This window comes from Anolis sagrei, chromosome 6 (genome assembly GCF_037176765.1).
Source record: "Anolis sagrei isolate rAnoSag1 chromosome 6, rAnoSag1.mat, whole genome shotgun sequence".
NCBI lineage: Eukaryota > Metazoa > Chordata > Lepidosauria > Squamata > Dactyloidae > Anolis > Anolis sagrei.
In genome coordinates this window covers 55,702,014-55,727,547 of record NC_090026.1, presented here as the reverse complement: position 1 = coordinate 55,727,547, position 25,534 = coordinate 55,702,014, and the positions used below count along the sequence as shown (strand labels likewise).

The 25,534-nt window shown below is 43.4% G+C and overlaps 1 protein-coding gene across 1 annotated transcript in view; it reads right to left on the bottom strand.

The window, feature by feature from the left end:
* The window catches only part of LOC132778444 (sulfotransferase 1B1-like), a 34,248-nt gene extending 13,369 nt beyond the window's left edge, over nt 1-20,879 (bottom strand). The window contains exons 1-3 of the mRNA XM_060781385.2: nt 20,739-20,879; nt 10,400-10,547; nt 5,030-5,158 (exon numbers count right to left, since the gene is read on the bottom strand). Coding sequence (XP_060637368.2) covers nt 5,030-5,158; nt 10,400-10,547 — 277 coding nt within the window. The 5' untranslated portion in view covers nt 20,739-20,879. The remainder of the gene's footprint in view (nt 1-5,029; nt 5,159-10,399; nt 10,548-20,738) is intronic.
* Nucleotides 20,880-25,534: the final 4,655 nt, after the last annotated feature.

Here is a 25,534-nt window from a genome sequence, read left to right as displayed (position 1 = left end):
CAAGCTCTACAAAAAGCTAGTAAGTCTCAGAGAGCTCGTGCTTCCACTGCTAAGGAGCCTCTACCACGAATGCTCTACGCCTAGTAGGCATCAGGTGAAAGGTCCTAAAATTGGGAACTTCAAGGAGATTCTGATCGTCTTAATGGAGTGATCTCAGGGGTTGGTAGGGGGTGAGGCAGGCCCTCAGGTACTCCGGCCACAGGCCATATAAGGCCTTAAAGGTAAGAATCAGCACTTTGAAGGTTATCCGGTGCTCAATCGGCAACTAGTGCCGTTGCTACAAGATTGGAGTGATATGACACCTCGCTGGGACCCCTGCGAGAAGCCGGGCAGCAGCATTTTGCACTAGTTTAAGTTTCTGGATCACCGATAAAGGCAGGTCTATGTAGAGGGCGTTACAGTAGTCCAACCTTGAGATGACCATAGCCTGGATCACCGTGGCCAGGTCGTCCCTGGACAGATAGGGAGCCAGACGCCTAGCCTGATGCAGATGGAAAAATGTGACTCTGCTCGCAGCGGAGGCCTGGGCCTCCATCGTCAGCAGAGGGTCTAAAAGGACTCCCAGACTCTTTACCAAAGATGGTGGGCATAATGTCACGCCATCCAGGGTAGGCAACCGGATCACTCCTCTGTCTGGGCGACCCAACCAAAGGATCTCTGTCTTCGCTGGATTCATCCTCAACCTGCTGGCATGCAGCCATCCAGTAACGGCCTCAAAGCATTGTTGGAAATTATCGGGTATAGAGTCTGGTCGGCCTTGCATCCTCAGAATGAGTTGAGTGTCATTAGTTAGTGATGCTGGTGGTGGTGTTGGGTGCCTTCAAATTGTTTCCAAATTATGGTGACTCTTAAGTTGGCAAGATGTGTTCCTCTAAGGCTGAGAGAGTATGATTTGCCCAGGGTCCCCCAATTTAAGATCTTCCGGGGAGGCCCTCCTTTTGCTCCCACCACTATCACAAGCACGGTTGGTGGGGACAAGAGAGAGGGCCTTCTCAGTGGTGGCCCCTCACCTCTGGAACGCCCTTCCTGGAGAAATAAGACAGGCCCCATACCTCCCCTCTTTTTGTAAGAGCCTGAAGACCTGGTGGTTTAAACAAACCTTTGAGAACGACTAGTTCTAGCTCTGATCCAGATACTGTTGAAATTGGCCGTATTTTTTCTACTAATTACCCAGGCCACTTTCTTCTATTAAGCCCTGGAAATGTACAGCCATAGACTCTACCTAATTTCCCATGCCCTCTAAAATCGCATTAACCTGGCCCAACCTTTTAAACTGCCTTGAACAGCCAAGATTATTTTTAATACATGCGCCATTGTGGTTTTAATGCTTATATTGTCTTGTTAATTTTATGTTTACACTGATTTCTTTGTATGTATTGATTATGTTACTTGGAAACCGCTCAGAGTCCCCTTGGGGAGATAGAGCACTATATAAATAAAGTTTTGTTGTTGTCGAGTTTCCAAAGTTGGGCAGGAATTCCAAAATACCAATCCAACATTCCCACTGCGGACTTTAAAATGCCCGATCACATCTTGTAGATATGAAGCAAGGCAAAGACAATGAAATCATAGGTTTCACAATCAAAGCAAGTAAAGCAAGCTGAAACGGTGTTTAAACATGAGAAGAGCTAGAAATAAAGCTTACATTGTATAAGCAAAGCTAAAAATAAAAATCGAAGAGAGTAGAAAAAGTTATTAACTTGGTGACATAAAATTATTCATATATGCAGGAGGCAGACATCATTTGAGGGGACATTCCATAGATGGGGCCACCACTATGAAGACACTTTCTGAAAGCTGGGAGTTTAGTCTTCCTTGCTGCTAAAGGTTTTCCAGAAAGCTGGGTCGGATTCATGTTGCACATATTGCAAATGTGCAAAACCGGTGGTTTAGCACAGCTGGTAAATCATCAGCAACTATAAGATCTTTCTACTTAAAGGTTGCAAATTTGAACCCCAGGTTGGCGTGTGTAGCCAACCGTCAGCCCTGCCCACTCTTTACCTAAGTAGTTCAAAAACAGCTTTAGCGCTCATTAGAGAAAATAGGTACTGCTAAAAAGCGGGGGAGGTGTTTTAAAAAGGTAAAGGTAGTCCCCTGACATTAAGTCCAGTCATGTCTGACTCTGGGGTGTGGTGCTCATCTCCATTTCTAAGCCAAAGAGCCGGCGTTGTCCGTAGACACCTCCAAGGTCATGTGGCGGCATGAGCGCCGTTACCTTCCCGCCGGAGCGGTACCTATTGATCTACTCACATTTGCATGTTTTCGAACTGCTAGGTTGGCAGAAGCTAGGGCTGACAGCGGAAGCTCACGCCGCTCCCCGGAATCGAACCTGCGACCTTTCGATCAACAACCTCAGCAGCTCAGTGCTTTAACCCACTGCGCCACTGGAATGAGGAAGTCCTGACAGCTTTTCGTCATAGAGGATGGAGCGACAGCCCAACCGTCCATGGCACGACACAAAAACCTCCTTCTGTTCTGTCTGTGTACTGTCTATACAATCGGCACTGAATGTTTGCCGTGTATGTGAACTTGTGATCATCTCTGAGTCCCCTTCGGGGTGAGAAGGGCGGAATATAAATGAAGTGTTGTTGTTGTTGTTGTTGTTGTTGTTGTTGTTGTTGTTATTTGTTGTTGTTCATTCGTTTAGTCGTCTCCGACTCTTCGTGACCTCATGGACCAGCCCACGCCAGAGCTCCCTGTCGGCCGTCACCACCCCCAGCTCCTTCAAGGTCAGTCCAGTCACTTCAAGGATGCCAAGTTATTATTATTACTATTATTATTATTATTATTATTATTATTATTATTATTAAATCTGACTTCTCATTTTTGCTGTAGGATTTTTTTCTCCACTAGCAGGGAGGCATGCTGTATAATCTTGAAAGCTGGTTTCGTTTGAGTTGGCACGTTCCCCTGGGCTAATTCTCTTCTTGTTGCATGCTATCAAGAGGGAGGTCATTCTCCCTATGCTTCAGCATTAAAGTATGTGATATTTCACAATCTTTGGAGGACACACACACAAGTATAAGGCTGCTTTGAGAACAATCATTGAACTGGATCCAATTCAGCAGATTCATTTCTTTGGAACAGTTGTTAGTGATCACACAGGACTAGGACAACTACAGAGGCTGGAGACTGTGGTTGCCCTCTCCTGGACCTTGGTAAACTGTACTCCAAAGTGTTTTTCAGAGCTAAAAGGTTGGGATTCTGTGTGTAAAACTGGCTATTTTTATGCAAATTTATTTCAATGGAGGAGCTGTTGGGGTATTTCAGCAATACACTGGGGCCCTGGTGGACTGCATGAAAGTCTATTTGAGTCTGACGTCGAGCATGCCCCCCCCCCCCAACAAGGGATGGTGACTTATAGTTCTGCAAAGGACAAAGGTACCAGACTGCACAATAGGGGTTAAGTCTTGGTCAATTTGCCAAGGCCTTAACAACAATGAGGACCCCATGAAACTTTGGGAATAGCTAGACCTTGGGGTCTCTGCCTCTCGAGAGAGAGCTGTAGTTTTCCAAAGACCATGGGACTGGCTTCCATCCCAGCGCTGCAGGGCTTTGCGTCTTGGCCCAGTGGAACTCCATAGACTCCCTTTGGTGACTTTTTGAATTCTGCCACATTCCTGGACTTCACTCTCTTCAAGGACTTGCTCTCTACCCATGAACTTTCTTCAAGACAACTTATGAATTCATGCTGTGTCCTGATATCGTCTGCTTTTTATAACTGGTATTATTAATCTCTCTCTGGGGTCCTGGATGGGAAGATAGCTGCATATGATTTCCCTGTGTATAATTTCTATATGGTTTTTATGTTTCCTTGTATTCCTGACCCTTTGCCCCTTCTCCTTCCAAAGAAATATGTAAGGGAACCCCCTGGCTTTCAGAAACAAAAGCCATTAGTGATTACTGAAACCTCCCGCCAAAGACACACTTGCATGGATAAAAGAAAGAGATTCTTATCTCTAGCAATGGAAGATGGCCCACTAGAGTAAAGAATTGTTTGACAAAAATTTCTGCAAGATAAGGGGAAATCTTCCCCTCTGCTTTTGTTTACTTAGCATTAACCTCAGGCTGCCATCATTGTTCTCACAGCCAGGAAGGATCAGGACACATGTTGATTCTTTGTCTCAGGCCACATGGCATTTCCTTTGTTTACTCCTTTCCCAGATTCCTTTGTGCTCCCTCATCCCGCCTCCATCTCTCCTGATTGGCTGTCGCCACCAGGTGGCAGAGGTCTCCCCATTGGTTCCTATGGACCACTGGAGCTTCCTGATTGGTCCAGTGGCACCGGGGGCAGGAGGGCCGCCTCCCATTGCCCAATCATGGCAGGGAACAACAGGGAAGCCGGGGCGGGGAGTTTGAACTCTGCAACTTTGAATTTGCTATAAATATGCCTCTGATCAATGTACTGGTATGCTTGTGGGTGAGCTATCCCCGCAATTGCATCCGATCCAGCTAAATCGCTAATAAAGAACCTCAGTTGCCATCTTCTTCCACTTTGGTGATATTTTTATTATTTTTAATATTTTTCATCGCCGGAATTTGTCTTCTCTATCCTCGCCAAAGTTAGGGACCCTCTTTGGTGCGGTCCTAGGGGTCTCCTTTACTGGGGAAACCCTCCTAAAGTCTGTATTGACTTCAAGTCCATGAACCATCCCTGTTGTAAACAATGTCAAGAGGCCTGGGGTACAATAGCATCTTTTCAAGGAATCATAAGTGACTCTAGACATCCTACTTCCTACTTGTCGCACCCCTCCTTCATTTCACATGCTGGAAAAATCTAGAAAGAAATTAAATGGATACATTTGTGCAAGGGGAGAAACTCCCAGATGCTCCCAGGTAGAAGATCTTGTAAAACTCAAGGTAGACTCATGCTCCCAGGTAGAAAAAAGAAGCTGGGAGAGAAAACATTGATCTTCTGTCAGTGATCAAGTCATTCTGATACTGCCTTTTCTTATTCCAACTGTCCACTTTAATAATGATCTGTTTACCCTCACACTCTGAAATACAAGTTGTTGTTTTTTTCTATTACCTGCTGGCATATTCCCGGGGGCAACAAATTCTAGCATAGGCACTCTATTGAAAATGGCATCTCGCTTGCATTTCTCAAGGTCATCATTGTGCAAAATCATGTCCACAATTTCACTCATCCATGTCGTGCCTGCAAAGAAAGGAGCAAAGGAAAGGACGTTTTAAAAGTTTCTTAGATTTCATAGATGTTCACCTAAGCCCCTTCCACATAGTCGTATAAAATCCACATTGAACTGGATTATATGGCAGTGTGGATGCAGATAATCCAGTTCAAAGCAGATATTGTGGATTACCTGCCTTGAAATTGTGGGTTATATGGCTATATGATAGGGCTCCTGGAACTAGAAGCAGTGCTTAGACTTGTGATTTCTGAAATGATTTGAATGAAGAAGGAAAGGTTTTGTGGAACTGTGAAAGTGTTCGAGGGAAGGAAAGGGGAAAGAGAGTGTCATCTGCATACTTGAGGTATGACACTGCATACCTCAAAATAGCTTCCAGCTATTTTTACCCCAGCCTTGATTCGTCAAGCCCCACATATCGCATGATGTGTTCTGCATACAAGTTGAATAGGTTGGGTGAGATATACAGCCCTGCCATACACCTTTCCCAATCTTGAACCAGTCTGTTGTTCCATGTTGCTACTTGGTCCTTATACAGATTCCTCAGGAGAGAGACAAGATGACTTGGTATGCCCATACCACCAAGAACTTGCCACAATTTATTATGATCCACACAGCCAAATGCTTTAGAATAGACAACAAAATAGAAATAGATGTTTTTCTGAAACTCCCTGCCTTTCTCCATTATCCAGCGGATATTGGCAATTTGGTCTCTCATTCCTCTAAACCCAGCTTGTACATCTGGCAACTCTCTCTCCATGTATTGCTGGAGGCAGGCCCGTAGTCGGGATTTCGTTTCGGGGGGGGGGCTGAATTTTTTTCAGGGGGGGGTTTGGAGGGGGGGCTGAGTTTCGGGAGGGCTGAGTCTGAGTGAAAGAAGGTCTAGCCTAGCAAACCTTTTGTATCATTACCCCAATACCCCCATGCATATGGGATATATTGAGTATGGTGATCAGATCATGATATGAATAAACATAACAGTTTAAATAATGCACCAGTAAGGCCTTTTCGCGAACCACCATGGCTGGAGGGTAGGCATTAGATTTGTGTAATACCGTAATCTAAGTGCTGAGCCATAGCAAAAGGTATTTGAGGAGCACCTTGAGCTCCTGTTTGCACGACGTCCTGGATTTGTAATTTGGTGAGATATCAGCATTTTTTAGCAGAGAAGACTCAAGGCATTGTAAAACGACAGCCCCATGACCCAATAGCTTTGAACCAAGGCAATTGAAGTGATTCATTCTATGGCATCGATGCACTCCAAGTTTTTCTTTTAGATTGCTGGAAGCTTTGGTGTTCTAACTTTGGTTTTTAAAAAGGGGGTTCTAAGCAGGCAGCAACTGTAATAGTCAAATTACAAAGAACATTTTAATTTTATTTTTAGTTTTTGGTTTCAGGGTTTTGAAATTTGTAGTGTACATTAGACTCCAGTAAATATGGTAGCAAGATTTAAGGGAAGAGCTCACCCATCGACATCAGCTTATTTTAACTGTGATTGACATCTGGATCCAACCCACAGCTAAAGCATTTTCTTCTTATTATTATTTTTTATTTAAGTAAACATACATTTGCAAGTGTTTGTTGCATACAGTGCGATACTTTCTATCTATTAATGTTCTATAATCATTTATCTGATAATATATTTCTATTAAGGGATCACAGTCTACTATCTAAATAATACATAAAAAGTAGGGCTGGGCGGTTTTGTTTCGTTAATTCGTAATTCGTTAATAATTCGTTAATTTTTTCAATTACAAAACGATAACAAACCATTCTGGAGCAATTTTTTAAAAAAACAAATTTTTAAACGCGTTTTGTAAATGCTTCGTATTTCGTTATTGTATTCGTTTCGTTATTGTTCTGAGGTTGTTTTGTTATTATTTCCGCATGTCTGGGGCAAGTTTTTTGTTTAATTAGTGAAAAAAAATTATAATATCACACCAACAGTCAACAACAGAGGGAGAGGGAAGCTTCAGAAATTTTTGGAGGTTTTTTAGCGTATTTCGCGGTCGCGTCCGCCATTAACGAATCGATTCGTTATTGTTTCGGAAACCGATTCGTTAATGTTTTGTAATTTTTTTCACATTTACGAAATTTCGTAAATATCGAACTTTTTAAAAGGAAAATTTTGTAATTATTTTAAATATCGAAACGCAAAAACCCCCCAAATACAAATCGATTTTAGAAACAATTTTTTGCGTTGTTACCCAGGCCTAATAAAAAGATATCATAGATTCTTACTTTACATCCACTTCTTCCTTGTCTATAGTCTTATAGGATCCTCTATATACATTTTTAATTTAACTTTACATTAAGGTATTGAATCATTGGTTGCCATTCATTAACGAAGTTGTCTAATATTTCTCCTCTTAATAATACAGTTATTTTGTCCATTATCAACATATCTATAATATATTTTTCCCATTCTTCTAAAGGAAGTATCTCTGGGGTTTTCCAATATCTAGCATACACTACTCGAGCTGCCACTGTGGTGTAAAACAATTTTTTTCTAAATTTTCTTTCTAATTCTTCCTCGGGCATATTCAAAAGGTACATTTGAGGTGTCATTTTGAAGTTTGTGTTTAACATTTTTTCAAGATATACATGGATCTGTTTCCAGTATTTTTTTACTTTGCTACAAGTCCACCATGTGTGGTAGAATGTACCTTTTTCTTTCCCACATTTCCAACATTTGTTGGAGCAATTATACATCTTAGGTAGTCTCTCTGGAGAGAGATACCATCTCAGGTGTATTTTATAAACATTTTCCTTTAGTGTATTGTCGAAGGCTTTCATGGGTTGTTGTAGGTTTTTCCGGGCTATATGGCCATGTTCTGGAGGCAATTTTTCTCCTGACGTTTCACCTGCATCTATGGCAAGCATCCTCAGAGGTAGTGAGGTCTGTTGGAACTAGGAAAAATGGGTTTATATATCTGTGGAATGGTATGCGGTAGACTCCTGCAGAAGTGAGAGGATCCCTCTTGTCCTTTGCTGAACGTAGCATTTGTTGGATTTTCTTGGTGGGTTTGTAAGTGGTTTGTATGTTGTGCTTCCTCATCAGTTTCCCTATGTGGTCAGTGGTTCCCTTGATGTATGGCAAGAACACTTTTCCTCTGGGAGGATCTTCATCTTTACTTTCGTGGTTTGTTCTCGGTTTTGCAGCTCTTCTGATGTCTGAGGTGGAGTATCAAACAGGCACATAAAATCACTCTCAACAAAAGATTCCCCCCCAGGCGCTTCCAAGCCATTGAATGCAAATCAAGGTGATCAGCTGAAACATTCACAGCTAGCCCCAGCCCCAGCAAACAAAAGTCCTTTGTCTCACCCTGGTCATTCCACAGATATATAAACCCATTTTTCCTAGTTCCAACAGATCTCATTACCTCTGAGGATGCTTGCCATAGATGTAGGCAAAAATAGATGTAGGCAAAAATCAGGAGAAAAATTGCCTCCAGAACATGGCCATATAGCCCGGAAAAACCTACAACAACCCATTTTCCTTTAGGTTTTGACATGTCGTGTATTTCATTCTTATCTTCCATGTCTTTTCCCACTGGGACATTTTTATCTCTTGGCCTATATTTTGGGCCCATCTAACCATAGAATCCTTTACTATTTCCTCTTCCATGTGCCAAGTCAGTAAATTTTTGCTAAAGCATTTTAATCAAAGGTGCATGGGCTGTATTGCAGAGTTGGGATGTAATCCCTCATCATCATCATCATCATCATCATCATCATAATCATCATCTTTATTTATACCCCGCCACCATCTCCCTCAACAGGAACTCATGAGGCTTACATGAGGACAAGCCCAAACAGCAAATTACAATGAAATAAAATACAATAAAAGAAATACTAAAATGTAAACAACAACATAGTAAAATAAAAAACAATAAGCAATGTACACAAAACATAATAATGCAATAAACAATCATAATGACAATGAGCAGGCCGCACGTACAATAAAATGATTAAAAACTCAGGATGAGATAAAAGGAGCAGATTATTTGCAAGGGAGAACTCATAGAGAAGTGCGGTAGTGAACAGGCCTTCGTAAAAGAAGTGTACTCCTAGGACAAAAACGTTGAAAACATTGAAAGGAGCAATAGTCTAAGATAGGAGCGGAGCGCAGGGAGCATACAACCCCCCTGTTGCGCCAACTCCACTGGCTACCGATCTGCTACCGGGCTGAATTCAAAGTGCTGGCGTTGGCCTTTAAAGCCCTAAACGGTTCCGGCCCAAGCTACCTATCCGACCGCATCTCTGCCTATGAACCCACCAGGACTTTGAGATCTTCCAGGGAGACCCTGCTCTCGATCCCGCCTGCTTCTCAAGCTCAGCTGGCGGGGACGAGAGGTAGGGCCTTCTCGGTGGTGGCTCCTCGGCTGTGGAACGCCCTTCCTACGGACATTAGACTAGCACCATCTCTAATGGTATTCCGCAAAAAGGTGAAGACCTGGCTGTTTGAGCAGACGTTCGAATAATTAGTGCAATGATTGGTTAATGAACACTGGAATGGAACAATGGATGACAAATCTGGAACATGTTTTTGATGACGAGACGACAGTGAATGGGTATTGTAGTAAATGTTTATTAATTGTGTAATGTGTTAGGTTGTTAACTGTTTCTATACTGTAGCACTGAATTTTTGCTGTTCGTATTTTTTGTGAACCGCTGTGAGTCGCCTTCGGGCTGAGAACAGCGGTATATAAGTAAGGTAAATAAATAAATAAATAAATAAATAAATAAATAAATAAATAAATAAATAAGATAGTGTGGCTACTCCCCAAAAGAGCAATGGCAGAGCCAGGTCTTGAGATTCTTTTTAAAGATTTCTGAGATAGGGGCTTTCCTAATCTCTCTGGGCAATGAGTTCCAGAGTTGGGGGGCCACAAAGGAGAAGGCTCTCTCCCTTGTACCCACAAGACAAGCCTGTGAAACTGGCAGGGGCGAAAGGAAGGCCTCCCCCGAAGATCAAAGGGCTCAGGCTGGTTCATGTCGGGAGATACGGTCACGAAGATAGCTGGGTACCAAACCGTTTAGGACTTTATAGGCAAGAAGCTGTACCTTGAATTGGGACTGGAAGATGAATGGCAGCCAATGAAGCTCCTTAAACAAGGGAGTTGACCACTCCCTGTAAGTTTCCTGAGTTATTAATCTGGGATGACCGCACTATTAAATAAAGTGAGATGGTCACTTCAGACAGCACCCTTAAATGGAAAACTTCCTTTTCCCTGACACTGAAAACTCACCAGATTTGGGGAATGTCGATATTACAATATCATCAGGTCGACTCTGGAAATTCTCAATTCTGTCCCAATCAAAGGAAAATGCGCAGACCACTGGAACACCATGGACCATCTGCCAGTCCTGCCGAAGGTAGTTCTCTCGACTGGCCATCTTTGGGGAAAATGTATAAATGAGGAAATATGAATGTGATCTGCACCACTATCAAATACATTATCAGACATCCAACTGAGGGGAGGAGGTAACCGTCCAGCAAAATTACATGGTTTAATGTATTGTCGAAGGCTTTCATGGCTGGAATCACTAGGTTCTTGTGGGTTTTTTCGGGCTATAGGGCCATGTTCTAGAGGCATTTCTCCTGACGTTTCTCCTACCTCTGAGGATGCTTGCCAGAGATGCAGGCGAAATGTCAGGAGAAATGCCTCTAGAACATGGCCCTATAGCCCGAAAAACCCACAAGAACCTTACATGGTTTATTTCTGGCAAGCATAATAATAATAGCAAGTATTTATTTATTTATTACCTGCCTCTCCTCATGGCTTGGAGCGGGGTACAATAAGGGACCTTATCATCATCATCATCATCATCATCATCATCATCATCTTTAATTACTTATTAATCGCCCTCCATCCTAGATGCTCTAGGCGATTTACATTGCAGAAATTATACAGGATAAAACACATACATACAAATATTAAAATTAACATGGGTCAAATGCTCTAGTAAAAAAACAGGCCTTAAGTGCTAGGATTTCCTCATCACATTAGGAAATATTCCATTTCTGAGACTGTTTGAGAATGATTTCAAATTAGTTTATCCTGTCACATCAGTATTTCGTTGGAATCTGTCTGCAAATAGTTGCAAAAACAGATTAATTGCAGACAGAATTCTAATTGTGTTTTTTTAACACTATAGATTCTATGTATTGTCGAAGGCTTTCATGGCTGGAATCACTCAGTTCTTGTGGGTTTTTTCAGGCTATATGGCCATGTTCTAGAGGCATTTCTCCTGACGTTTCGCCTGCATCTATGGCAACCATCCTCAGAGGTAGTGAGGTCTGTTGGAGCTGGGAAAAAAGGGGTTTATATATCTGTGGAATGACCAGGGTGAGACAAAGGGCTTTTGTAAGTTGGGCTAGGTGTGAATCTTTCAACTCACTACCTTGATTAGTATACGATGGGCTGACTGTGCCTGGAGCAAACTCTTCTTGAAAGGTGATTAGATGTCCCTGCCTGTTTTTCTCTCTGCTGTTTTTGCTGTTGCAATTTTAGAATTTTTTAATACTGGTAGCCAGATTTTTTTCATTTTCATGGTTTTTTCCTTTCTGTTGAAATTGTCCACATGTTTGTGGATTTCAATGGCTTCTCTGTGTAGTCTGACATGGTGGTTGTGAGAGTGGTCCAGCATTTTTGTGTTCTCAAATAAAATGCTGTGTCCAGGTTGGTTCATCAGGTGCTCTGCTATGGCTGATTTCTCTGGTTGAAGGAGTCTGCAGTGCCTTTCATGTTCCTGGATTCTTGTTTGGGCGCTGCGTTTGGTGGTCCCTATGTAGACTTGTCCACAGCTGCATGGTATACGGTAGACTCTTGCAGAGGTGAGAGGATCCCTCTTCTCCTTTGCTGAACATAGCATTTGTTGGATTTTCTTGGTGGGTTTGTAGATTGCTTGTATGTTGTGTTTCTTCATCAGCTTCCCTATGCGGTCAGTGGTTCCCTTGATGTATGGCAGGAACACTTTTCCTCTGGGTGGATCTTCATCTTTATTCTCGTGGCTTGTTCTCAGACTTGCAGCTCTTCTGATGTCTGAGGTGGAGTATCCATTGGCCTGGAGAGCCCAGTTGAGGTGGTTCAGTTCATCTTGGAGGAGGTGGGGTTCACAGAAAACAGCAGAGAGAGAAACAGGCAGGGACATCTAATCACCTTTCAAGAAGAGCTTGCTCCAGGCACAGTCAGCCCATTGTATGCTAATCAAGGTGGTCAGTTGAAAGATTCACACCTAGCCCAACTTACAAAAGCCCTTTGTCTCACCCTGGTCATTCCACAGATATATAAACCCCTTTTTTCCCAGCTCCAGCAGACCTCAGCTCTGAGGATGCTTGCCATAGATGCAGGCGAAACGTCAGGAGAAATGCCTCTAGAACATGGCCATATAGCCCGAAAAAACCCACAAGAACTGAGGACTATAGATTCTTCCACTGCTGAACTGCTGTTTTTGTGGGTGATAGGAAAATCTGTATGCATCCCATCAGCAGCGATACTTTTTAAAAGGTCATAGAGTGATGTAGGGGGTGTTTTGAATAGATTGGGGGGGGGGGCAGCTTTCCATGGTGCTTATGATGAGTCAAAGCGCAGTATTTTCAAATTGTAAGAATTGTAATAATCAGGTGTGATGAGGAGAGTATGTATCCCATCTCAATACAGTATGCATCCTGTCCTAAAAATATATGGCATGCATACTGATATAAACGGATTCTATCCCAATGTGATAGGAGCCCCCGGTGGCGCAGTGGGTTAAACCCCTGTGCCGGCAGGACTGAAGACCGACAGGTCGCAGGTTCGAATCCGGGGAGAGGCGCATGAGCTCCCTCTATCAGCTCCAGCTCCTCATGCGGGGACATGAGAGAAGCCTCCCACAAGGATGATAAAAACATCAAATCATCCAGGCGTCCCCTGGGCAACGTCCTTGCTGACGGCCAATTCTCTCACACCAGAAGTGACTTGCTCCTGACACGACAAAAAATAAATAAATCCCAATGTGATAAGGTCCACAGTTAAAACAGTGATAAGAGGCTTTGCCCCTGTAGCACAGAACAGCTGGACTCCATCCCGCTTATTCTTCTGCACTGCCCATGTTCTGGTACAGATGTACCAGGAGCTCCAATTTTGTTCGCTTTGCATTGGATGTTTGTTTGCAGTCCTAGGTTTAAGGGACTCTGCAGATAGGTGCCTTCTTTTGGTTGCAGTTATAGGGCAAGTCACCTGCCCATCATCGTTGAGTTTGGTCCCGCCCCTTGCTCAGGGCAACTGGGAAGGGGAAGAGAGCCATTTTTTAGTTAGTCTCAGCAAGGAAAGCTATGTACAGGACGTGTGTAAACTTCCCCTGTACAAAAGCTTCAACGTTTAAGAATTTCCAGGAAAACAGCCCTAAAGACTAAAGAACTCTAGCTGGAGAACATCTACTGCCTTGCTGGTAGGTCCACTCGGTGTTCGAGACACAATTCGACCCAGTAGCAGTCCCACATCAGTAAGGGTTAGATTTCAGTCAGCGTAGGAGAAGTTAAAAGGGGGATTTTCCTTTGAAGAAGAAGTTATTGAAGACAGTTGCTTGCCCTTCGTGGGAAAGATTAGGAATTCACCAGTTGCTTAAAAGCTTGGAATCATTTACCTAAGGCAAGAGGAGTTTCTGTTTGATTGTTCACCAATAAAAGACTTTGTTGTACTTCTCAAGCCATCTAAAGACTCTTGTAGGTTTTTTCAGGCTATAGGGCCATGTTCTAGAGGCATTTCTCCTGATGTTTCGCCTGCATCTATGGCAAGCATCCTCAGAGGTAGTGAGCTCTGTTGGAAATACGAAAATGGGTTTATATATCTATGGAATGACTGGGGTGGGGCAAAGAGCTCTCTGCTGAAGCTAGGTGTGAATGTTTCAGCTGATCACCTTCATTAGCATTTGAAGGCTTGGCTGAGCCTGGGAAAATGTTCTGTTGAGAGGTGTTAAGATGTGCCTGGTTGTTTCCTCTCTGCTGTTTTGCAGTTGTAATTTTAGGGATCCACTCACCTCTGCAGGAGTCTACCGTATACCATGCAGCTGTGGACAAGTCTACATAGGGACCACCAAACGCAGCGCCCAAACACGGATCAAGGAACATGAAAGGCACTGCAGACTACTTCAACCAGAGAAGTCAGCCATGATGAACCAACCTGGACACAGCATATTATTTGAGAACACAGAAATTCTGGACCACTCCAACAACCACCATGTCAGACTACACAGAGAAGCCATTGAAATCCACAAGCATGTGGACAATTTCAACAGAAAGGAGGAGACCATGAAAATGAACAAAATCTGGCTACCAGTATTAAAAAACTCTAAAATTACTACAGCAAAACAGCAGAGAGGAAACAACCAGGCACATCTTAACACCTCTCAACAGAACATTTTCCCAGGCTCAGCCAAGCCTTCAAATGCTAATGAAGGTAATCAGCTGAAACATTCACACCTAGCTTCAGCAGAGAGCTCTTTGCCCCACCCCAGTCATTCCACAGATATATAAACCCATTTTCCTATTTCCAACAGACCTCACTACCTCTGAGGATGCTTGCCATAGATGCAGGCGAAACGTCAGGAGAAATGCCTCTAGAACATGGCCCTATAGCCCGAAAAAAACCTACAAGAACCTAGTTATTCCAGCCATGAAAGCCTTCGACAATACATCTAAAGACTGTTTGTGGTGGAAACCTCTGAGAACTTCTCCTTAGGCCCCCTGGCTTCCCGTTGGGCAAAGGTTGCACGTCCTGTTTTAAAAACAATCATTTACAGGCCCAGCGGCGACAGAACAGCCCACTTTACCAGGAACCAAGATGTAGCTTACTACCACACAATATAGATTCCTTGAAAAACTACAATAACTCAGACAAAATAATTATGTTTTTAAATTGTCAAGATTTTAATTGCTGCCTTTCAGTGGCGAGATTCCTGAATGAAGTCTGTAAACTGAATGGGCAGCAAATGTGAAGTTCCCTTTTCTATGGTTTGTTCTGTGTTTTATACCTCTTTGCTATGTATATGTCATGAATGACATTTCAATGACTCTGAAGCATAGGTTCTTTTTATTGCAATTTCCAGTGTGAGAAGGTATATCAGATTACAGAAAACATTTAGACAAAGAATGATATTGGGCATACAGACATACAGATTCTATGCAACTATTTGGATTTACAATTACATTGGTTAACAAACAAACAAAGGGGAATTACATTTTCACTCAACATTCACACACATGTACACGCATTCATTCTCAGGCATTCAAGTATTACCATATTCTTTTCTCCCTCCTTGGAGAAGCACCTGTTAGGCCAGACCCTGGTTTCCTGCAGCCTCCCAACGCATAGTTCCAAAACTTCCATAAGGCCAAAACTTCCAAATGCCGAAATGCCAAAACTTCTTTCTCCCCTTGAAGGCGCAGGTTCGCAGCTTGGGTGTGATCCTGGATTCATCGCTGAGCCTGGAGCCCCAGGTCTCGGCGGTGACCAGGGGAGCATTTGCACAGCTTAGGCTCGTGCGCCAGCTGCGCCCGTACCTTGGGAAGTCTGACTTGGCCACGGTAGTCCACGCTCTGGTTACATCCCGTTTAGACTACTGCAACGCTCTCTACGTGGGGTTGCCTTTGAAGACGGCCCGGAAGCTCCAACTGGTCCAACGTGCGGCAGCCATGATACTAACAGGAGCGGGACACAGGGAGCATACAACTTCCCTGCTGTACCAGCTCCACTGGCTGCCGATCTGCTACCGGGCTCAATTCAAGGTGCTGGCATTGGCCTATAAAGCCCTAAACGGTTCCGGCCCAAGATACCTAACTGACCGCCTCTCGGCCTATGAGCCCACGAGGACTTTGAGATCTTCCGGGGAGGCCTGCTCTCGATCCCGCCTGCGTCACAGGCACAGCTGGGGGGGGGACGAGAGATAGGGCCTTCTCGGTGGTGGCTCCTCGGCTGTGGAACACCCTTCCTGTGGACATCAGGCTAGCCCCCTCCCTGTTGATATTCCGCAGGAAGTTAAAGACCTGGCTGTTTAAGAAGGCATTTGATCAAGAAGTGCAATGACTGGTAATTTGACCATAGGAATGGAACAACGGAAATGATATCGGATTGTGGGTTTGACGATGAGACGACTCGGAATGGCTTGTAGTAATGTTGATGTTTTGATAAGATGTTTTTGATGTTTTGATAAGATGTTTTTCTGATAATGATGAATTGTTGGATTATTTTACACTATGTTTTGTAATTTGCACTTGTTTTTCCATGTTGTACACCGCAATGAGTCGCTCTTGGGGCTGAGAATTGCGGTATATAAGCGCAGCAAATAAATAAATAAATAAATAAGAACAATGACAAGGACCAGATCTGTGTTTTTCCCTACAGCAGAACCTGACTCCCTGCACAAAATCTAAGACTCCAAAAGTGCACTTCTTTCTCTTCCCTTGAAGCCCCAAAGTGACCAGACTGCTCCCTTGCAGATCTGCCACTCTCCATAGGTACGCTATCTCTCTCCTTCCCATGGAGCAGAGCATAGCGGGTGAACCAGACACCTCAGGTCGGCCCCAAATTGAACATTATTAGACTGAGTCTTTTATAGGAAAATTCTGTTGATGTAGTCCCAAAGTTGTAAATAGACGTCTTCCATCCTGGCTCCATCTCAGTTTCCTGGTCAGCTATTGACTCTTCTTGATTGGTGTTGACAAACACGAGGCTTGTGTTGACTTCTTTCTTAACATAAGGAATGTTGCAAATATTTCCTTTATCACTGTCCCAGTTCTTATCAGGGTTTCTCATTAACAAGTCCAGCAAGCAGGTAGTTAGTCATTGCAGGCCTTAATATTATACTGGTGTCTCCAAAATTATTAACTCCATTCATACAACCTTCCATTCATTCCCACACATCATATTCAATTCATATTTGTCAAATCTGCACATTGAATTTCTTGTGACATATATGCCAATTAAGGCTTCTTGGATTGAATTGGACCTTTTAGGGCTTTAAAGGTTAACCAACACTTTGTACTTTGACCGGAAGCTGGCAGCCAGTGGAGTGACTGTAGTATAGGTGTAATATGCTCAGTCCTAAATGTTCTTGCAACTAGTTTGTCTGCCATGGTTTGAACTAATTTGAGTTTCTGAACTTGGTACAGAGTTCAGAAGCACTGTTTAATGGATAAAAAGGAAACTAAGACTTACCTTTCCCAATGTAAAGCACTTTGCAGAATGATGGTGCACTACCATCTACATGGTCAACTTAAGAGTTGCACTGGAGAATCTAGAGCAGCGTTTCTCAACCTGAGGGTTGGGACCCCTGGGGGGGGGGTTGCCAGGGGGATGTCAGAGGGGTCGCCAAAAACTATCAGAAAACACAGTGTTTTCTGTTGCTCATGGGTGTTCTGTGTGGGAAGTTTGGCCCAATTCTATCATTGTTAGGGTTCAGAATGCTCTTTGATTGTAGGTGAACTACAGAGGCGGCCCTAGGTAATTTTCAACGGTAAGCAAACAGTATTTTGGCACCCCCCCCCCCCCCAACCAATCATTGATATATATTTTCTGTTTGTCGTGGGAGTTCTGTGTGCCATATTTGGTTCAATTCCATCATTGGTGGAGTTCACAATGCTCTTTGATTGTAGGTGAACTATACATCCCAATAACTACACTTGCTGCACTTGCTCCCTTGCCTGGCCCACTTTGGGTCCGGAGGCATGCCTGAAGACCCCGGCGTGTGCACCAAAAGTCACCTCTTCTCCTGACTTTCTCCTCAGCCATTGGGACCAAGAGAGAGAGACAGAGGATCGCCCGGCAGTGAGGAAAGAAAGCCAATGCTCCCCCCACCCCCCGACTGCTAGGGCTGTTGTGAGCTGAGGGGTGCTCCTCAAGTGGCAGTCGAGGGGCATTTACAGAGGCGCCTCTGCGCCCCTTGCAAAAAAAAGTGTTCTGCGACTGCTTACTTCGCGTAATGGACGAGCCGCCCCTGGTGAACTATAAATCCCAGCCACTACAGCTCCAAAATGTCAATGTCTATTTTCCCCCGAAATCCACCAGTGTTCACATTTGTGTATATTGGGTATCCATGCCAAGTTTGGTCCAGATCCATCATTGAGTCCACAGTGCTCTCTGGATGTTGGTGAACTGCAACTCCAAAACTCAAGGTCAATACCCACTAAACCCTTCTGGTAAAAGTATGATAGTTGGGACCCAGTGCTGGTAGCGCTATGTTGGTTGCATAATGCGTTCTGAATTAGAGAAGGGAACACAAGTGTGAGACACAGCACCACATGTGCGAGAGAACTGACGCAGTGAGAGACACAGCTGGCACAGAGTCGACAAGGTTGTTCAATAGAAAGGGGGAGGGGAAACAGGCAAGCATAGTGAATTAAGCTATCCGGAGATCCTATGCAAACACGTTCAAAAACATAATTGCATTGGAAGGAAGAATAAAAATTTTTAATTATTTTTTTTCATGTAATTTTGATGATGTTGCTTGTTATTTATGTTTTGGTTTTATTTTGATGTAATATGTTGTTCGGACTTGGCCCCATGTAAGCCGCTCCGAGTCCCCATCGGGGAGATGGTGGTGGGGTATAAATAAAGATTATTATTATTATTATTATTACTAGCCGTCCCCTGCCATGCGTTGCTGTGGCCCAGTCTGTTGATCTGGAAAATAAAGTAAAGGTTTCTAATCTATGTCATTTCTTTATGCTTGTGGGTAAACAGTATTTCTTGTTGTCTCTTTGTCAGTGTTAATGTGGAGATTGTCTGGTTTGCCTGCTCTGGAATATGCAATATATCATTGTCCTTCTTTAGGGGTCCCTTTCAAATCGATGATATTATATCTGTGTGTGTGTGAATCATATATATCTATCTATATCTATGGCTGGATGGCTCTTTGTCAGGAGGGCTTTGATTAGATTTTCTTGCCCTGGTGAAGAGAGTTGGACTGGATGGCCTTAAGTATTTTCTGTTGGTGATGGGGTTCAGCGTGGGAAATTTGCCCCAATTCAGTTGTTTATGGGGTTCAGAATGCTCTTTGATTGTAGGTGAACTATAAATCCCAGTAACTACAACTCCCAAATGTCAAGGTCTATTTCCCCAAACTCCATCTGTGTTGATATTTGGGCATATGGAACATTTGTGCCAAGTTTGGTCCAGATCCATCGCTGTTTGAGTCCACAGTGGTCTCTGGATGTAGGTGAACTACAACTCCCAAACTCAAGGTCAATGCCCACCAAACCTTCCTAGTCTTTTCTGTTGGTCATGGGAGTCTTGTGTGTCACCTTTGGTTCAATTCCATCATTGGTGGAGTTCAGAATGCTCTTTGATTGTAGGTGAACTATAAATCCCAAGAACTACAACTCCCAAATGACAAAATCAAAAATGTTTGAGTGAAGGGCATACATTGGGTTGTTAGGTGTATGCTGTCCAAATTTGGGGCCAATTTGCCCACTGGTTTTTGAGTTCTTGTAATCCCACAAACGAACATTACATTTTTATTTATATATAATTTTTATTATTATTTACAGCTTTTATCTTCCGCCCTTCTCACTCCGCAGGGGACTCAGGGTGGATTACAGTGTACACATATATGGCAAACATTCAATGCCAATTTTTGACATAAAAACATATACAGACCTACACAGAGGCTATTTAACTTTTTCTGGCTGCCAAGGGAGCTGTCGCTTTCATTGTCCATCTGCGACGCTGATGAAGCACTTCCGCATTCCCCGCATGCTTCCCCGCTGGAATGCTTTTCTGGAGTCTTCTTTATGGCCTCATAAATCAGTTAATTTTGCCTCCCCACACTTTAAGGTGGTACCTTATTTTCCTACTTGACAGATGCAACTGTCTTTCGGGTTGCAAAGGTCGACAACAGGCTACACACAATTGGTTGGAAACCCACTCCAACCCGGGCTGGCTTCGAACTCATGACTTTTTGGTCAGAGTGATCTTAATGCAGCTGACACTCAGTCAGCTGCGCCACAATTATTTGGAGGAATTAAGATGTATGAGGGAAATAGCCAGAGAGACTAAAGAGAAACAGGCACTAGACTTGTTAAATGCGCACATACACATACAAACTATCATGATCTCATCCTGTATCCATTTTTTTGAGAGGCTTCCTCTCACTCTCACAGCCCTCCCTCACTCTCACAGCTTTGGGAACGTACGTTTTAGACCCAATTTCTGGGAATCCATCAAGAAATAACCATAAAGATGTCAGGTAAGCTTTCATCAAACCGTTGCAAGGTATCTTTCTGCTGAAGCTGCAAGGAGAGACACTTCTTTGCTTTAATGTTGTTCCAAATTTCACATCAAAATCCCATCATAACTTGAAGACTCATCTGTTTTGTGGCATGACCCCTGGCCATAGTGAGGTCTCAGGAAGCCTCTCCCTAAGCAAATTTTGCTCTGTGAAAACTTATGCCAATCTAAACTTATCAAAGTGCTACAAACCCCTGTTTCTTTTGCTCCAAAAGGTTAACGCTGTGAGAGTTCGGAGAAGACTGCAGATTTGGCCAATTATAGTGGAGAACAAACACAGCTTCTCTAAAAGAAGCATTGTTTGAAGGAAACTAAGGCTTACCTTTCCCAATCAGAGGATTAATAAGAGAGCTGTATGATCTCCGAAGGCATATAAACAAGGACGAAACTGGAGCAGCCTTTTTTCCCAGTGGAGGAAAAATAAAAGTGGAGGAAGTTATCTGAACTGTGTGAATTCAGTGGGAGGAGCTGCAAGAAATCTGGGCAGAGATCCAGAGAGTAAAGAATCTACTGAAATGAGCAACAGGGAATTCTTTCTTCCTTTTAAACAAGAGGATTCAAAGAAGGCAGGATATTCTAATATCTACAGCAAATGTCAATTTGATTTGGACAGCGAATGGCAGTACTTAGGAATATAGGATCCGCTGGATAATGGAGAAAGGCAGGGAGTTTCAGAAAAACATCTATTTTTGCTTCATTGACTATTCTAAAGCCTTTGACTGTGTGGATCATAATAAATTGTGGCAAGTTCTTGGTGGGATGGACATCCCAAGCCACCTTGTCTCTCTCCTGAGGAATCTGTACAAGGACCACGTAGCAACAGTCAGAACTGACCACGGAACAACAGACTGATTCAAGATTGGGAAAGGCGTACGGCAAGGCTGCATACTCTCACCCAACCTTTTTAACTTGTATGCAGAACACATCATGCGATGTGCGGGGGTTGATGAATGCAAAGCTGGGGTTAAGATTGCTGGAAGAAACATTAACAACCTCAGATATGCAGATGACACCACTCTGATGGCCGAAAGCGAGGAGGAGCTGAGGAGCCTTCTAGTCAAGGTGAAAGAAGAAAGCGCAAAAGCCGGGTTGCAGCTAAACATAAAAAAAAACCAAGATTATGGTAAAAAGAATTATTGACAACTGGGAAATAGAGGGAGAAAATGTGGAGGCCGTGACAGACTTTGTATTTCTAGGCGCAAAGATTACTGCAGATGCAGACTGTGGCCAGGAAATCAGAAGGCGATTACTTCTTGGGAGGAGAGCAATGTCCAATCTCGATAAAATAGTGAAGAGTACAGACATCAGACTGGCAACAAAGATCCGCCTAGTCAAAGCCATGGTATTCCCTGTAGTAACCTACGGATGTGAGAGCTGGACCTTAGGGAAGGCTGAGCGAAGGAAGATCGATGCTTTTAAGCTGTGGTGTTGGAGGAAAGTTCTGAGAGTGCCTTGGACTGCGAGAAGATCCAACCAGTCCATCCTCCAGGAAATAAAGCCCGACTGCTCACTGGAGGGAAGGATACTAGAGACAAAGTTGAAGTCCTTTGGCCACATCATGAGGAGCCAGCAAAGCCTAGAGAAGACAATGATGCTGGGGAAAGTGGAAGGCAAGAGGAAGAGGGGCCGACCAAGGACAAGATGGATGGATGGCATCCTTGAAGTGACTGGACTGACCTTGAAGGAGCTGGGGGTGGTGACGGCCAACAGGGAGCTCTGGCGTGGGCTGGTCCACGAGGTCACAAAGAGTCGGAGACGACTGAACAAATGAACAACAACAACAGGAATATAGGACAGCAATGAGATTAAACTTTAGAGCAGGGGTCCTCAAACTATTTAAACAGAGGGCCAGGTCACAGTCCCTCAAACTGTTGGAGGACCGGATGATAATTTGAAAAAAACATGAATGAATTCCTATGCACACTGTACATACCATATTTGTAGTGCAAAAAACACTTAAAAACAATACAATAATTAAAATTAAGGACAATGTCAACAAATATAAAATTATTAATATTTCAATGGGAAGGGTGGGCCTACTTTTGGCTGATGAGCTAGGATTGTTGATGTTGTTGTGTGCTTTCAGACTTAGGTTGACCCTGAGTGAGGGCAAGGTAAATGACCTTGGAGGGCCACATCTGGCCATAGAATAATAGAATCAAAGAGTTGGAAGAGACCTCATGGGCCATCCAGTCCAACCCCCTGCCAAGAAGCAGGAATATTGCATTCAAATCACCCCTGACAGATGGCCATCCAGCCTCTGTTTAAAAGCTTCTAAAGAAGGAGCCTCCACCACACTCCGGGGCAGAGAGTTCCACTGCTGAACGGCTCTCTTAGTCAGGAAGTTCTTCCTAATATTCCGATGGAATCTCCTTTCTTGTAGTTTGAAGCCATTGTTTCGTGTCCTAGTCTCCAGGGAAGCAGAAAACAAGCTTGCTCCCTCCTCCCTGTGGCTTCCTCTCACATATTTATACATGACTATCATATCTCCTCTCAGCCTTCTCTTCTTCAGGCTAAACATGCCCAGATCCTTAAGCCGCTCCTCATAGGGTGTGTTTTCCATACCCTTGATCATTTTAGTCGCCCTCCTCTGGACACATTCCAGCTTGTCAATATCTCTCTTGAATTGTGGTGTCCAGAATTGGACACAATATTCCAGGTGTGGTCTAACCAAAGAGCATAGTGTCTAGTAGGCTTGAGCAATCCATTGTTCTAAATGGTTCTAAAGTACTTACAAAACTAAAGTTCTGGTGGTGAAAATTTCAGAATTCTAACAAAACTCAAAATTTATTTATTATTTAATTATTGGTGATTTTAATGACAGAACCAATTAGGAACTGCCATTTATTATCAAATTTTGAGAGTTTTGTTAGAGTTCTGAAATTTTCACCACCAGAACTTTAGTTTTGTAAGTACTTTAGAACCATTTAGAACCATGGATTGCCCAAGCCTAATGTCTAGATCTAGACACTATGCTCCTATTGATGCAGGCCAAAATCCCATTGGCTTTTTTTGCCGCCACATCACATTGTTGGCTCATGTTTAACTTGTTGTCCATGAGGACTCCAAGATCTTTTTCACACGTACTGCTCTCGAGCCAGGCATTGTCCCCCATTCTGTATCTTTGCATTTCATTTTTTCTGCCAAAGTGGAGTATCTTCCATTTGTCACTGTTGAACTTCATTTTGTTAGTTTTGGCCCATCTCTCTAGTCTGTCAAGATCGTTTTGAATCCTGCTCCTGTCCTCTGGAGTATTTATTTATTATTATTTATTAAAAACATTTATATTCCGCCCTTCTCACCCCGAAGGGGACTCAGGGTAGAGTACAACATATATATGGCAAACATTCAATGCTGGAACGTAAATAAACTATATAGATACATAAACACTAAAAAAAAATCAGACATTATTCCAGAACTATTTGTAGAACACATGTTTACACTATTGGCTAGCCCTCCCAATTTGGTGTCATCTGCAAACTTGGTGATCCTGCCTTCTAACCCTTCATCTAAGTCATTAATAAAGATGTTGAACAGGACCGGGCCCAGGACGGAACCCTGCGGCACTCCACTTGTCACTTCTTTCCAGGATGAAGAGGAAGCATTGGTGAGCACCCTCTGGGTTCGTCCATTTAACCAATTACAGACTCACCTCACCGTAGTTTTGCCTAGCCCACATTGGACTAGTTTCCTTGCCAGAAGGTCGTGGGGGACCTTGTCGAAGGCCTTACTGAAATCCAGGTATGCTACATCCACGGCATTCCCCGCATCTACCCAGCTTGTAACTCTATCGAAAAAAGAGATCAGATTAGTCTGGCATGACTTATTTTTGATAAATCCATGTTGACTATTAGCGATGACCGCATTTGTTTCTAAGTGTTTGCAGACCACTTCCTTAACAATCTTAGGTTTTGAGTCCCAGCACATGTAGGATAAATCCAAATGGCTCTTGGGAATTTTCCTCTCTCCTTGGCTGGCAATCCTGTCGAAGATCTGTAGGTTTGTACAGAACTCTTTTGCAGTGATCTGATATATATTTCCCACCTAGGTTTTATTTCAGACCACGTGCCTGCCTTCCATGATAAGGTTATACAATAAAAAGACCAAGATGACCTGACAGCTGTGAGAATCTAGCAAAAAATGGACAAGAAATAATTATGCAGCTCGAATGCGGCCTCTGGTGTTGAGTGGAAGGAAAAGCACATGTGTTCAGAAAGGGAAGTTTCTGAGCAGCCAGCCAGTGGTAATACTCAGTTCTGCATTAGAAAGTAACATAGATCTCAGGGAATGAAAAGCTGTTTGTGCTTTAGACCCACAAGAGAATAAGATGCAATGTTAGCAAATGTATCATGTTGTAGGTATCTATACAATAATATTCACTTTAACAGAAATTTACTTGCTTATGTGATCCTTTATTGTGCGAGTAGGATAGTCTTCCAAGATGTATACTGGCAGTGGGTCCATGATCTCCATGTTCTCCCGCAGTGAGGGGCTTGGTTTCCAGGTGGAAGGCAGTCCCAGTCAGAGTTGGCTTGATGTGCTTTCATCTTGGCACATATCTCTCTTTTGCCCTCCATTCATGCCTCTTCAAATTCTACAGCACTGCTGGTCACAGCTGACCTCCAACTGGAGCGCTCAAGGGCCAGGGCTTCCCAATTCTCTGTGTCTATGCCTAAGTTTTTAAGGTTGGCTTTGAGCCCATCTCTAAATCTCTTTTCCTGTCCTCCAACATTCCGTTTTCAATTCTTGAGTTTGGAGTAGAGCAACTGCTTTGGGAGACGGTGGTCGAGCATCCGGACAACGTCGCCGGTCCAGTGGAGTTGATGGCGGAGGACCATCGCTTCAGTTCTGGTGGTCTTTGCTTCTTCCAGCACATTGACATCTGTCCGCTTGTCTACCCAAGAGATTTACTGGATTTTTCGGAGGCAGCACTGATGGAATCATTCCAGGAGTTGCACGTGACGTCTGTAGACAGTCCATGTCTCGCAGGCATATAGCAGAGTTGGGAGGACAATTGCTTTATAAACAAGCACCTTGGTATCCCTATGGATGTCCCGATCCTCAAACACTCTCTGCTTCATTTGGAAAAAAGCTGTACTCGCAGAGCTCAGGTGGTGT